This window comes from Amphiprion ocellaris, chromosome 5 (assembly GCF_022539595.1).
Source record: "Amphiprion ocellaris isolate individual 3 ecotype Okinawa chromosome 5, ASM2253959v1, whole genome shotgun sequence".
Classification (NCBI taxonomy): Eukaryota; Metazoa; Chordata; class Actinopteri; family Pomacentridae; genus Amphiprion; species Amphiprion ocellaris.
Genome location: NC_072770.1, coordinates 12,441,477 through 12,456,196, shown reverse-complemented (window position 1 = coordinate 12,456,196; position 14,720 = coordinate 12,441,477). Strand labels below are relative to the sequence as shown.

The 14,720-nt window shown below is 38.3% G+C and overlaps 1 protein-coding gene across 1 annotated transcript in view; it reads right to left on the bottom strand.

Annotated features, from left to right (window-relative positions):
* Positions 1 to 1,211: 1,211 nt before the first annotated feature.
* mtmr14 (myotubularin related protein 14) overlaps positions 1,212 to 14,720 on the bottom strand; it is a 31,196-nt gene continuing 17,687 nt past the window's right edge. Inside the window, exons 13-19 of the mRNA XM_023293555.3 lie at positions 13,827 to 13,863; positions 13,564 to 13,634; positions 13,377 to 13,435; positions 12,444 to 12,576; positions 11,444 to 11,620; positions 9,697 to 9,903; positions 1,212 to 5,042 (exon numbers count right to left, since the gene is read on the bottom strand). Of these exons, the coding sequence (XP_023149323.2) occupies positions 4,862 to 5,042; positions 9,697 to 9,903; positions 11,444 to 11,620; positions 12,444 to 12,576; positions 13,377 to 13,435; positions 13,564 to 13,634; positions 13,827 to 13,863 (865 nt within the window). The 3' untranslated portion in view covers positions 1,212 to 4,861. The remainder of the gene's footprint in view (positions 5,043 to 9,696; positions 9,904 to 11,443; positions 11,621 to 12,443; positions 12,577 to 13,376; positions 13,436 to 13,563; positions 13,635 to 13,826; positions 13,864 to 14,720) is intronic.

The window sequence follows — 14,720 nt, the reverse complement described above, 5'->3', positions numbered from 1 at the left end:
ACAGCAGCTGGTTTCAAATCTCAGAGGTTTGAGGTGCAGATTATGGTGTTAAAAGTTCAGATATGGAAATATGGAAAATTTGCTTAGTAGAATATGAATTTATCACAAAAATGCTAGTCGTTTCACTACCACAGCTGGCAATGATCTGAAAGGTTTTAATTAAATGACAGCAGTGATGTAAACAACAGTGCCGATACACGAGTAGTGTCCATAAACGTCACTTTGGCTGAGAAGTTCCCTACATAGTTCACTATATACAGGGTGGGCCATAAGCTTCCATACATAGGAAAATATATAATGTATATTTTTTATGTTTCAGATACCCTAGAAGATGCATTTGACGCTATCTTTGGGGGCACTTGAAGGCCATGGTGTATCAGGGGAAGATACGAGACATAAATCATCTCAAGGAACGTATCACCAACGCCATTACAAGCATAGCTTCAACTGTGCTAATGCAAGTTCATCAGCAGTAGAAAAAACATTAATATGTGTTTTTGAAACAATGGTAATCATATAGAGCACAGTGTATAAATAAAAACGGTTGTCCAACATTAAATGTTTATTTTTCCTATGTATGGAAACTAATGGCCGTAGAAGTCTATAGATAGGGAGTGGGGAATGAGTGGATGATTTTGGACACAGCCCTGGTGTATTTCACAGGTAATGGGAAGCCTTTCATGTCTCTTTTGTAGCATTAATCACTTCCACACAAAAGGACCAGACATCTTTACACTTTAGCCACATTCACTGAGCATTAAGGATAATTCGGGCCCATTAACAGCTATTTAATAGAATAATTTAACATTGTATAGTTCACACTGACATGCCTCCTGCTGAAGTGCCATCATGTAGAACACCTTGACCTCTGATTGTAAATTTAAAGAGCAAGTTGGAGAATTTCATCCTCTTTTTCGTGCCATTAAAAGAATTCATTTAGCTGAATACAGTTGAAACATTTAGTTATATAGCTGCTTTATGCAACCACATTACCTTCGACACTGTATTCACATTTGCCAAACTGTGGTCAAAGGTTTTATCAGTGTTAAGAAATGTCAGCTCAGTCGCTAAGGGAAGTAGATTATGTGATGTAAATACTTAATACGTCTCAACATGGATGATAATGGATAAATCAATAGCACAAGAATCCAGCTGCTGACAATATAAGCTAAAGTGAATTGACGCATACAAGAAAGAAATAAGGAAAAACGTTGCTTTCAATTCCTTTATTCACAATTGCCACCTGCAGCTCAGTTCACGTTTCACTGTAGCCTGTCATCAGCTAACAATTAACAGCAATTTATAACCAAAAGAGGAAAAAAAGATGGTAGAATTATTTTAAAAATGCACCGAATGTACAAAGAAATAAGCCTTCACACAGAGGACACTGGGACAAGTGCAATGCAGCATCTTAGTAAGAGTTACAATGTACTCAAAACAAAGCAATTACCTGCCACAATTAAGATTGATTGGGAGGATGTCATGCAAAACTAATGAGCAAAACATGTCAGGAAATTATCTGTATTTGAAGTGAGTTCAGGTTGAATTGTTTTTCCTATGATGACACGTTTTTTTAGGGTGATCGGCTGCTTATTAGCTACAGGCAGGCAGCAGAAATTACACCAAAAGAGAAACAAATGCTATGAATTAAAAACAAACCCATCTCCTATTTAAAAGAAGATATTGTAAAATGAAAGCTTAACAGGGAGATGAAGCCGTGCCTGAAAAGAATAGAGGTTTGGAGGTACAACACTGATGCATTTTGACTGACCATGCAAAGAACTGACACAGTGAAATCTAATTCACAAACTCCTTACCTAAGTGACTTAAAAAACAGAGTAGCACGTTTTGTGTGATAAAAAAAAAAGCAGATGTGTATGAGAATTGTGCTAATTTGCCTTTTGTAGTAGAGAGAAATTAAAAGTTTGGAAGTTTGTGCGTTTAGTACAGAGCAGGAGTCTGGATGTAGTTAGCCTAGCTTAGCATAAATACTGGAAGCAAGGGGAAGGAGAGCTAGCTGGACTGTTAAAAATAGACCTGACAAAACTGATCCATTTTGACTGACCATGCAAAGAACTGACACATGGGGTAGTATGAATTAAAATTCCTTAATGCATCAAGAAAAAAAATGGTTGAAAATGAAAGTGACTTAAAATTAGCTTAGCATGTTTTTTGCGGGATAAAAAAAAAATTTGGCTAGCAGAATATAAAAATGCTGTCAGTTCAAGAAATTATTTCTATGAGAAATGTACAAATTTGCCTTTTTTATTAGAGTGAAATGAAAAGTTTGGAAGCTTGTGTGTTTAGCACAGAGTTGGAGTCTGAATGTGGTTAGCCTAGCCTAGCATAAATAATGGAAGCAAGGGGAAACTGTTAAAAAAATAGACCTAAAAAACTAGCAGTTTAAAAAAATAACTGACTAAAACTGATCAACTAAAAATGATCACTACATACTGTATGTTTGCTTAATTTATACTTAAACAGGTATGTAAGAAGCCAGAGATGTTGCATCATGCTAGTAACTGAACTTGCTGATCAGGACCCTGTACCAGCACTTTACTTAAAATATCCGGCTGTCCTTTTTAGATTCTTTTTACTTCAATTAACTAAATACAACATGGTCATTCATGAGCTTTCAATGTGTTGGTATGTATATTTTGGAACAAGCTAGCTAATCTGTATGCTAATCTGGGCTAAACAAGTCCTGGCTCTAGCTCTGCACTCATCACAGAGATATGGTACTGGTGTCAATCTTCTCGTCTCACTCTCAAATTAGTACATTTCCCAAACTTCCTCCTTAGACTTAACCTACAAAGACAATAAAATCCTCTTTAACCGTATTCCAATGCAGAAATGAAAGCCTCTTTGTGCGAATGATGAACTGATATCCCACCACCTCCCCACTTCACAGGTGTGTCTGTAAGACTTGACAGTTTTATGTTCCTGTACAACAACAAAGACTTGCAACCACATGAGTAACTATGTGAAAATCCCCCAAAAACGTTTTACTGCAAAGCTAACTCTGCTAACACTCTACAGTCAAAACTTTCATTACACAAACAGCATCGAAACCCCAACCTCCTCCTTTTGTAAGAAACAGAAAATACACCTGAAGCTGGACCACAGATCTGATCCAGTGTTACTGAAGGTAAAAAAAAAAAAACAAAAACAAAAAAAAGGCACAGCAAAAGGTCCTGAGGTACAGCAGCTGTCAAAACAGTTTGGCAACACCGACAAGCTAAAAGAAAACCTCAAGTCTAAATCTACCCAAGAAGAGTAACCCCGGGTAGAACTGTCTGTCCAAGCGTGACCTGAACGAAGGCGCACATGTTTCTGTGATAATAGCTGGGTGGGAATCTCAGCACTGGCAGGAATCAAGTGGACCTCCCTTCACCGGAGTCCAATGACATTGAAAAGGCCTTCGATTCACAGATTTGCTACCACGACGTTCAGTGTCTCTTGTGCTACCACGTCAGTGCTACGGGAGATATGGACTCAAGTAGAGGATATGGAGATATTTTTAAATGGCAACATGAAACGTTAGCATGGATGGGTCTCGTTTGTTCACAGAGAAAATGAAGAAAAGACTGAAGAAACAATCGCAAAGAGGCAAGACTGGACTGTTTTCAAGACTACCTTACTCTCACCCTATATGCTCAGTGAGATCTTCCATCTGTCCAGTACTGGCTGTGAAAGACAACTCTGTACTACAAATACACTGTAAGAAACAATAAGGTCCGAGTTATTCTGTGCAAAAACATATTCTAAAATTCCAAAGCTAATATTTGAGGCTTCAGGAGTCAAAGTGAGAAAAATCAAGATGGTATCATCACAGTTACGGCCTTTTAAGTATGAAATACTTCAAGAGTTTTTCTAAAACAGTATTGTTATGCAGAAACATGAGTGAGCTCTCCACGACTGTGTACCTTCAAGGTGTGAACAGAAGTTAGTTGGGTTCAAGTATCTTGACTCTTTAATCCGGCTGGATCTTGACTGAAATCTCTGCATCGACCAACAATAAACCCATATGCAGTTAGCAGGGCAAAGATACCATCTCAATTTGGCTAACTCAAACGACTGAAGGTCTCGTGTAAGCTTTGGTTGACCGCAGGTTATTCTTCCCCAACAATCCTGTCAAAGCATCACTTCACAGTCAGTACAGACAGACGCACCAGAAAGATCATACCAGCAATAAATCTGACCGTACTAAAAGCTACTTGCAAGTATTGATTCAAGACAGACTTTCAAATGTTCAGTCTGACTCTAAGTCTAGACCCTACATGCTCAAAGCCATATGCTATAAAATGGATTAGATATCGTGTTTCAATCTGCAGTGCCGAATTAGAAATCCAAAGAAAAAAACAGCTTGGATCCATTTCTGTGAGAACATGTTAAGTGCTGTGTTTACGTCACCTTCACACCCCACCTGAACTAAAGAAGAATAGCAGCATATAACAAGAGAACTAAAAATCATAACGCTTTCTGGACAAGGGACGGTCACCGCAAGAAGAAATGTTAAAAAAAAAAAAAAAAAAAAAAAAATTAAGGAAGAATTCATTTCTGGCTGTAACAGGTACAGACACCATTTTCTCTAAGGTGTACATTTCTCACTATCCCTTTTTTGATAACGCGACAAGTTACGTCCCTGAATGTGATAAATGAACTCTCTGTGAAAAATTTAAAGCCCAGAGGACAGAAAATTAAAATCTGGGTCACGTAAAATCAAAGAAAATTCAAGAAAAAAATGAATGCTTCACCCCTGACTTGAACAGAGGCGTTTGGCACTTTATTGTACTGAGTCCAGAGTCGCCTACGGATGGATGGAAGCAGGTAAAGGGTCAAAAGTCACATTGAGAGGGTTTCAGACGATGGCGTTGGTGCCACGGAGACCGACCCCACGGGCGAACTGCTCCAGCAGGCCGGTGATGGCGCCAGAGGGGCTCGGCGCTGAGGACTTGAGGCCGACGGTGGAGCTGTAGGCTGCCAGGAAGACTTCCCGCACCGCCTCCAGACGGGCCTGACGCTCAGAAGGGAAGGGACACCTGCAGGGGAGAAAGGAAACGAAGCAAGAGGGAGGCAAGATGAGAAGACGGGAAGAGAAAGGTCAAGGGGAGTGGAAATCTTAGTTTGAAAGTTCTTGTATTTATCCGATTTGCTTTTATCTTATGAACTTTCTTCTAGTCTTCTGGTAGTTTAGTTAAATCTTTTTAGTTAAACATAAAGCCAGAATAACAACAACCTTCCAGAAAAACCTGAGGGCAGCAGAAAGTGTTGATATTTTAAAAGCAAACTCAAGGCCTGCGTTTTGATTGATTTGACAGAGTTTATCTGTTTATTACTCTTCTTAGAACTTATTTTATTTATTGATTTCGCAATTTATTCACTTATTTTAGTCTATGTAATGTACACTATTACTTAATTTTTCTCATTTTCTGTTTTTCTAATCTTTGTCTTCCATATCTATCTATATTTTAATAACAGATATTTAATTTATCTATCCTATTTTATTTCATTTAATCTCATCCAATGTTTCCTCATTGTATGTTTTAAAACGGATAGCGTTTCCTCACTTCCTCAATCCCTGTGTTTTAGATTCTTTTATTTCTAATGTGACTTTGGGAGTGAGGGATAAATTTGAGAACTTATTTTGAAAGTCCTCGTATGTATCCGATGTGCTTTTATCCTATGAACCCTCTAGAACCCTTAGATCTTCTGGCTTTTTAGTTAAACTTAAAGCCAGAACAACAACAAGCTAGGGTGAGGCAGTTTTTTGGGTTTTTTTTGTTATTACGGCTCACATTTCTGAAAAATGAAAAAAAAAAATCCTTCCAAAAAAACCTGAGGTCAGCAGAAAGTCTTGATATTTTACAAAGCTAAGTCAAGACCTATCTTTATAGTCAGGCTTTTGATTGATTTGATAGATTTTATTTGTTCAATATTCTTCTTAGAGGTCATTTTATTTATTGATTTCTCCATTTATTCACTTATTTTAGTCTATTTAATGTACAGTTTATTGCTTTTTTATCATTTCATATCCTATTTTTATCATCTTTGACTTCTATTTCTATCTCTATTTTAATAACAGATATTTAACTGAATTTATCCGTCTTATTTTATCCCATTTCATTTCATTGCATGTCATCTGACGTTTCCTCATTGCACATTTTAATTAGGACAGCGTTTCCTCAGTTCTTCAATCTCTGTGCTTTAGATTCTTCTGTTTCTAATATGACTTTGAAAAGTACCACATAAATAGAGTTCGACTGATTGATAAAAACAAAAACAAGAAAAATAAGGCTGAGATATTGCAAACAAGGCACAGAGTGATGCAGGCAGAGACATTTTGGAGCAAATCCACTCGGGCCACAATGTACTCCTGAATTAAGCATCACAGAGCTCACACTAGTCCTCACCACCATCTCACTGCTTCCCTCCCCTTCTTCCCAGCCCGTCTAATTCTCTCCGAACAAAGATGCATAGATGTTATTTGCCTTCTCCGTCTGCGAGTGATGCTGGCGGGACACGCTCAATTTGGCAGCCAGATCAAGCAGAAATTAAAATGTGGCCCCTGCTGGGAGCCGAGAGTTGGAGAATGAGTCAAGAGAGAGAACCCAATGGAAATTCATCTCCCTCGATTCTTCCTCAACATCTATCGCTCCGATCAGTACAGGGCAGCAGAAGCCATCTCTGCTGGGAAATATTTATTATTTTTTTAACGAATGCCAACCGAGATGATCCCAATAAAATCTGACCACTTAGAGATTAAGTAGATTAAGCTGATCTGATAAGAACAGCACATTAGATTCTGGGATACAACAGACGGTAACATTTAGCTCTGGTAGTCAATAGATGTAAAGTCACTCTGACAAGGACCAAATTGGTATAACCAGGTGAAACTATAACTAAATAGGAAACTAAAACTGCAAGGCTGGTGGGGAGCTCCTGGTCAACACTGGTCTGATGAGGACAAACCAGTAATGGGTGGACAGGTTGGGGGTTTTTTGGCAGCTCTAACTGGCAGTTTAGTAAGGAGAACTTGCAGTTTTACTTCCATCTCTATGGTGCAAGGTAGGACCACGCGATTTTGGAAAAAAAATGACATTGTGATATTTTGTATTTCTTGCAGAGGACCGAATAACTATCTGGAAATGATCACCCCAGAATGATTGGGGTGACTTTAAAGGGGAGTGCATTTACATAGAAAATAATGACTCATTTTTACAAAGATGAAAACTTTTTCCACCTTTGGAACCTTTCTTACATGGTCTAACACTGACCATGGATTATGAAACAGTTCTTTTGCTTCAGATACCATTCACAAGTGGATTTGCATTTATCACACAGAGCTTTAAATGCTGAAACAAATTAGTCGTGTTGCCTCACAGGCAGCTATCTTCTCATACAATCAACTCCTGATTAGCTTGTTTATCACGACTATTTATCCGTTTTAAAGACAAAGTATTTTAATTGTCACATTTGAATAAACAGAGCGCTGCTTTCATGCTGAGCTAAAATCTTGTTTATGTGCAAATCTGCTTCAAAACAAGACTTAAAATAATGACCTTCTTGAGTTCAGTTGAATTAGAGGAAAAATCTAAATAAAACTGCACCCAAAACTGAATATCTGCTTATTGATACACACCACAATTTATCAATGTAACCTAAATGCTAGATACTAGCTAGGTTGTTGTGCACAGAGAAGCTTCTAGTCTCCACTCAGTTACTGCAGTGAAGCCACTCAGACAGGCAAGAGACCAAAACTTGATTCAAAAATACTGAAATAAGGTCTTCTAATGTCCGATTTACCAAAGCTTAATGCCAGTAACTTTATCTACATGGACTGTTCTTATGAGCTGAGCATTTTAAACATCAATATCACATACTTGTGGGAGGCCAAAATCATGATAGGGATTAATATTTCATCGACTACAGTCAGGTCCACAAATATTGGGACTGTGATACTGAGGAATCATTTCACTTGCTAAAGATAAAATTGAAGGTAAAATGCCCCAAGAACAATCAAGAAGTGAAGGCAGCAGCAATAGAGGCCTTGCAGAGCATCACCATGGACCAAACCCAGCATCTGGTGATGTCTATGGGTTCCAGACTTCAGGCTGTCATGAATTTGCAACCAAATAATAAAAACGATAATTTAATTTATGATTATGTTAGTTTGTCCAATTACTTTTGGTCCCTTAGAAAGGTGGAGAGAACATATAAAATGTGCTGAATTCCTTCATCATTCACCTGATTTGTATGTAAAGACCCTCAAATTAAAGCTGAAAGTCTGCACTTAAAGAAGATCTTAACTGTTTCATTTCAAATCCATTGTGGTCGAGCCGAAATGCTGACATTTGTGTCAGTGTCCAAATATTCATAGATCTGACTGTAGAGTTTGCTGCAGTAACAAGAACCAGTTTTCATTGTCCTACCAACTCTAATGTTAATATTTCCAGCCAGATGTTGACATTTTACATGGTCAGACATTAGATTAGAAGGTCAGTGTTGTTGAGGTCATACGTATCTATCAGTACATTGGAGACTTAGTGTCAATAGCACCGATCTTAATCTCCTTGTGATCAATTTCAAATTGTGCTGTCAGACCAGTAACAGCGTCATCAATCTGCTGACAAAACTGAGACACAACTTACATTTTTTCTGTCTAATCCAACCTACCAACAGCAGACAGATAGCCAGGTTTGCAGAATTTTAATCTAAAGGAACAAAGGACGAACTGCGTGTACACAGCCATGGCCAAGGTTCATTATAGAAGACATCATAACTATTCCATAACCATTCAGGAAGTCAATTAGTGACGCAGGCAGAATTTTTCCACTGAGAAAAATGCAACGGAATCATTTTTTCTCTTCATGTCAACAGAATCCTTCAACCCCTTGCAACCTTTGGAATTCAGACTGATCACAAAAATACACAAAATAACTACAAATGGCCTAAAACGACTACAAATAGACATAAAATAATTAGAAATAGACATAAAATGACCACTAAATCACACAAAACAACAATGAAGAGACACAAAATTCCCCATAAACAGAAACAAAATTAACAAAAAGTGACTCAAAATAACCACAAAAGCACACATCATGACCACAGAGACAACCGAAAGAGTAAATGACCACAAAAATTTACAAAGATATATTAGTAATAACCACAAAATACTCTAAAGAACCTCAACATGCACAAAAACATTTAATAATACCATGAAAAGAAACTCAAAATGACCACAAAAACACACAAAATAACCACAATAAAGAGACACAAAGAAACACTCATAATGACCACAAAATACTCCAAAGAACGTCAAAATACACAAAAATACTCAATAATACTAGACAATAGAACTTTGGAATCCAGGAAATGCTTACTGTCAGTAGCTGATGAGCTAACAGAAGTAAACGTGCATATGTGGTCGCAAAGACAAACCAACAATGCATTGATTGGAGTCCACCATGCATGTTAGCTGATGCTGTATGGAAAGCAAACTTATCTCTTGGCAGAACTTTATAACTTGATAATTTAGTTATCATAACATCACTTTTCAAATGGAGTTTATTATTGTTTTCCTTAATGTCAACAAAAAGCTGGTAAATCACTAAGTTCTATCCACACCTTGCATCCTACACGTCCTGTTTTGAGTGATCTGGACTACAGTGGGGAGGTTCCAGCTTTACTTACATTCGTCCGCTGGGTCCTTCGTCCTGAAAGCTGAAGGGCAGAGGGGAGTCGTAGGCAGCAGCAACAGCAGACGAGGTGGAGGAAGCTGAGGCCAGAGGTGGAGGGAAATGGGCGTGATCGTGGATGCTGCCACAGCCGGAAACTATCTGCCAACTCCCGTAGTCTGTGGAGAGGGAGGAGCCTGACCGAGGATAGTCTGCTGCTAACCTACACATAACAGACACAGAAAATTAAGATGTAAAAGAACGAGAGAATAGAGATTACCAACAAGCATCATGTGCACAACTTCTCTTGAGTCCCAACAGAGCTGCAAGGCTTCTCTTTAGGGTTGAATAACAAACAATATCAATAGCAATCTGTGTCTTCAACAACATGGTGAAGAATCAGTATCTGAAATGTTATAAAGGAGAAGCAAACTGAAAGGTATTAACCTACAATCTAACCACTGCACACCCACAATGACACTGTCTTTGATGTATCCATCTGTGATACTGATTCCTGTCGTAGTGGTCTTTGAGTTCCTTTGCGTACTTATCTGAGACTCTCCTTCTGAGACTCTTATTTCAGACACAGGTTTGTAAAATAAACAGATTTGCTAACTATTTCCCCGTCTTTCATGGTAGCAAAGGGCACAAACACGATATTTAGCTAAATGTAACCCCAACCAGTCGTCTTTAGCGGTAACAAATCAGAGAAGAGGTGGTTTGTATGATGTGTTGCCTAACAAGTCAGAAATCAAAAGTGTGAGACAGGCTGGTTGTCACAGAGGTGGCAGTTATTTTAAAATGGAGACTGATCATATTTTGAGACATTCTCAAAACACATTTGCGGTGTTGTACTCTGTTGTTCACATGAAAAAGGACAGAAATAACCGTTTAATAAATGAAAAAGACTGGTCTCGAGAGAGAGAGAGAAACCCAGCATACTCTAATTTCTGCACAGTTGAGAATGGTGACTTATCTGCTTTAGACATTTATAGAAATAGTCGGATACAGACTGGTGCAATCTGACATCAGAAAGGTGTGAAAGGAGAAGATTCTAAAGCTATCCAACCTTCAATAAGCACCACTGATGGAGTACAGCAGCCTTTTAACCAAAGCACAGCGAGTAGGGACACTGAAGCATTACCTCACGTAGAAACAGACTTCAACACAGACCAGGCACTAACTAGAGCTGAATGATTCATCTTTTACAAATCAAAATCACAATTTGAAACATTGCAGTTGGTAAATCGTAAAGGCTGCAATTTAGGATACATATTAAGAAGTCCGTCTGACCCAAAAGTTTGACAAATTAATGCCATCCTCCTTCTGTAACAGTCACGTTTTTTAAGGTGTCTTGGTGGTAATTCTCCATCATGTTTTAAATCAATTAAACAGTGAATATTGTAGTTAAGTTTGGAAAACTGCCAAGAGCAATCACAACTACATTTTGCAATTTGTTGGAAAACAGTTCAAATTTGTAAGCTGTAGCACTGAACGATGCTTCCCCTGTCTAAAATGACAAACGTTGCCAGCAGCACATCATATTAGCTCTTCTGTAGCCTGATTACTGTTCCACATGCATCAGTGAAAGAGAACAGGCTCTGCTGGTACACAGCCGACCTGCCTGTGAGTAAAATAAAGAAGAGTTGAAACACAGTGCCTCTGCCGATCATCCAAAATTTAGACCGCTGAAGTTTAGTGTGGGTATAAAAATAAGATATCACGCAAACCTGAAGCGGCTGAAGTTGTATCGACTAATTTACCTTCTACCGGGGACAGCCAGCGGACTGCTGCCGGTGCGAGTGACAGCGTGTTCGGACTGGTTGGAGGAGGAGGAACTGGAAGACCTGGCCTCATTAAGGGGATGGGAGAGCTGCTCATCCAGAGGGTTCTGTTTATTCCAAACTACCATCTGAGGGGAGGAGGTGGGGCCTTTCCTCCTGAGAAGAGAGGAGAACACATCAGCATCCACAAAAGAGGAGCTTTCCTTTTATTTTTTATTATCAGAAAGACAGATTCCAAGATTCAAGTATCTATAGTGGCAAACCAAAGTGTTTACAATATAAACTACATGAAGCTTCAAAAACACCAGCCTAAACTCACAAAGCGACTACAAAGAAACAACTGAAACTGGATTGTATCGGGTAACTAAATACAAACACCCCAAAAAACAAACACAACTAAAACTTAAAAAAAAAAAAAGCCAAAATAACCAAACAGACATCCAGGGTGCTTTACACAGCAGCATTCGTTGCATACTAACAAAGAAAATGAAGAGGAGCTCAGTGTGAAGCGTTAACAGCTGGTGAATAAGGTTTGCCAAAACAGATGATTTGATTTTGATTGAACAATCTTCATATAAAATTCTCTCTGCAAATGTTTGTTGTTAATTTTTTGCTACATTGATCCAAATCTGTCCAAATCTGGGGCTAAAATGTACAAGTAGGTACACTTTCCAGCATACCGAAGGATGTAATCTTGATCTTAGGGTCTTGTAATGACAATTACAAACCCACAAAAATGTATTTAGCACTCTGTGTAGATTCCAGAAAAAAATAGCTTTTTCTAAACTGACACACATTCCTGGTGCGGACTGATATATTTCATGTTTCTACCAGTGAAAATGCACAAACTTGAAGACACTGACAGAATGTGAAGGATAAAGCTACACGTAGGAGTAACTATCAACTTTCCAGAAACATGACTAAGAATATTTTCAACTAATGGATCTTTAAATTGTGTGTGTCTGTGTGTGATGCTGACCAGCTGGAGGCCTGGGGTTGGCTGGAGAACAGGTCCACAGTGTCATTGGTGAGGCTGGAGGCGGCGCCCACCTCCTCAGTGATGAGGGAGAAGTCACTGCTCAGACTGGTCACACTCCCTCGATCCCTGGACTCTGAAACCAAACGCACAGCAAGTTCTTTACTTCACACAGCAGCCCATGTGTGGATTTACAAGTACAAATATGGAAACATACGTCTTGGGCCTACTTAAAATGTCAAGTAGAGACTGACGGAAGCACACAGACGTGAGTTCTCTACTGAGGGTTAAAAGTCCGCACACAACGGTTTGTGACGCAACATGTTTTGGATTTACGCCTTGCACTTTTTTTAAAAGAGATGAAAAGCCTGCGTTATCTCTTCGTTTTATTGTTGTGTCTTTGCTCCAACACTGCCTGAGCTCACAGTAAACACAACCTTTGTTATTCCTCATTGCATCAGACTAGAAGCTATTAACTTGCTGAAATCTCAAAGTTCTGGAAGATTTAAAGACACTACAACTGAGGAGCTCATTAAAAAGGAAGAAATCAAATCCACCAAATAACTTCTGACCACCTGTTCAGTGGAACCATTTTAATAAAACACTGTGCAAGCTGTCATCACGACAAAGAAAGATTAATATACTGTAAAGACTCTATAATATGAAAGCCATTTTGTTGTGTTTGTTTTTGAGCAATTTTGGTATACTAGCTTACTTATAATGTCTTCCATGTAGAAAATAAAAAATAAAGAAAACTCTCTGTACAAATAGTTGTTTCCAAACTGTTGAGTGGTACCATATAGTATGACATTACAATGGAACTTGTACTGCTCTAATTAAACATCACAATAATAAACTAAATAAATGAATCTGTAGGTTAGATGAGCTACATTTCTCTAATATCCATCTACTTATCTAACAGACACTCTGACTTACTGAGCTGGCAGAGGTCTTCCACAGTGAAATCACCGTCTTTGAAGTGGGAGTTCTTCCTTCTAAAATAATAATTTAAAAAAAATAAATAAAAAGATATAATGCAATAACGTCAGACATCAAAAGACGGCAAAGAAGAGCGGATACTGGATTCACATGGTTACCATGACAGTATAAATGAAGAACACACCTCTGTTTCTTAACAGCAGAGAACTTCTCTGAGACAATGTGCTTCAAAAAATTGAAGCAAAAAAAGAAAATCTGAGGGAGGAAAAGAACAATCTCTGATCAGACAAGAACATAAATCAGTGTAGTTTGGTTTGAGAACTATAGACCAGAATCTCTTCTAATACATGCTTATTTAATAATGGGAGTGTGTGCAACTTAACAAGTTAAGGTTCACGTTATTTATAATATTTAGAAAGTTAAAATTAGTGTGTAAAATAGACATACCTCCTCCCCTTTGGAGAGTCGATCTGGCAGCATGTGACTGGAAAGAAACACACAAACTATTAAACATCCTTCCAGCTATTTCATGTTTACGTCAATAAAGCTACTCAGCAAGAAGAAGAAATCACCTACATTCACGTATAAATTTGTCTTAACTATGGTGAGACCTTCGTCTAAGCTGTGATTTGAACTAGAATAACTCCTCACAGTTTAGTTTTCAGTCATGTTGCTGTATGCAGCTGTGTCTGTCCAGGTTAGACCTTTTGGATATTAAATGCTATCAGCTCATCATCTTATTCTATCAAACATGTGTGTGAAATTGTGCCATAGTTTCAGCATGAATTCTCAATTAAAGTCAAAGATGTATTTTGTGAGGTTACGCTGAACACTGAACAACAACTTCTATTCAGTTCATCCTCAAGTCCAAGTGAAGGTTTGTGCAATTCCCTCAAGGTGTCCGAAACATGTCACACTTATGACCTAAAAATGGAATGCTTTCGACCCCTGCTGTCATCAGAGGCATAAAAATCCACCTTTAAAGACCTGAACTCAACAGAGATGCTGCTGAATGAGTGGTTTACACAAGACATGCAACAAATCTGGCTGCACTGAAGCCGTTGTCTTCTGAAGAATGATCCAAACATCCCTCCTGAACATCGTGTACATGTGATTAACAGCTACCAGAATCTCGTTTGAAGTTGTTTAATGGTTGTGTTCAATAAACCACTAAAGATTAGGGTTAGTTAAGGTCGACACTTGGACTGACTCATATGAAGCTCAGATCACATTGTTTTACCAATTAATGCAGAAATCCAGGTTGTTTCAAAGAGTTCACATACTTTTTGTTGCCACTGTACTCAGGCTAAAGCATATGCTTCAAAAACTGTTACCTTCAGC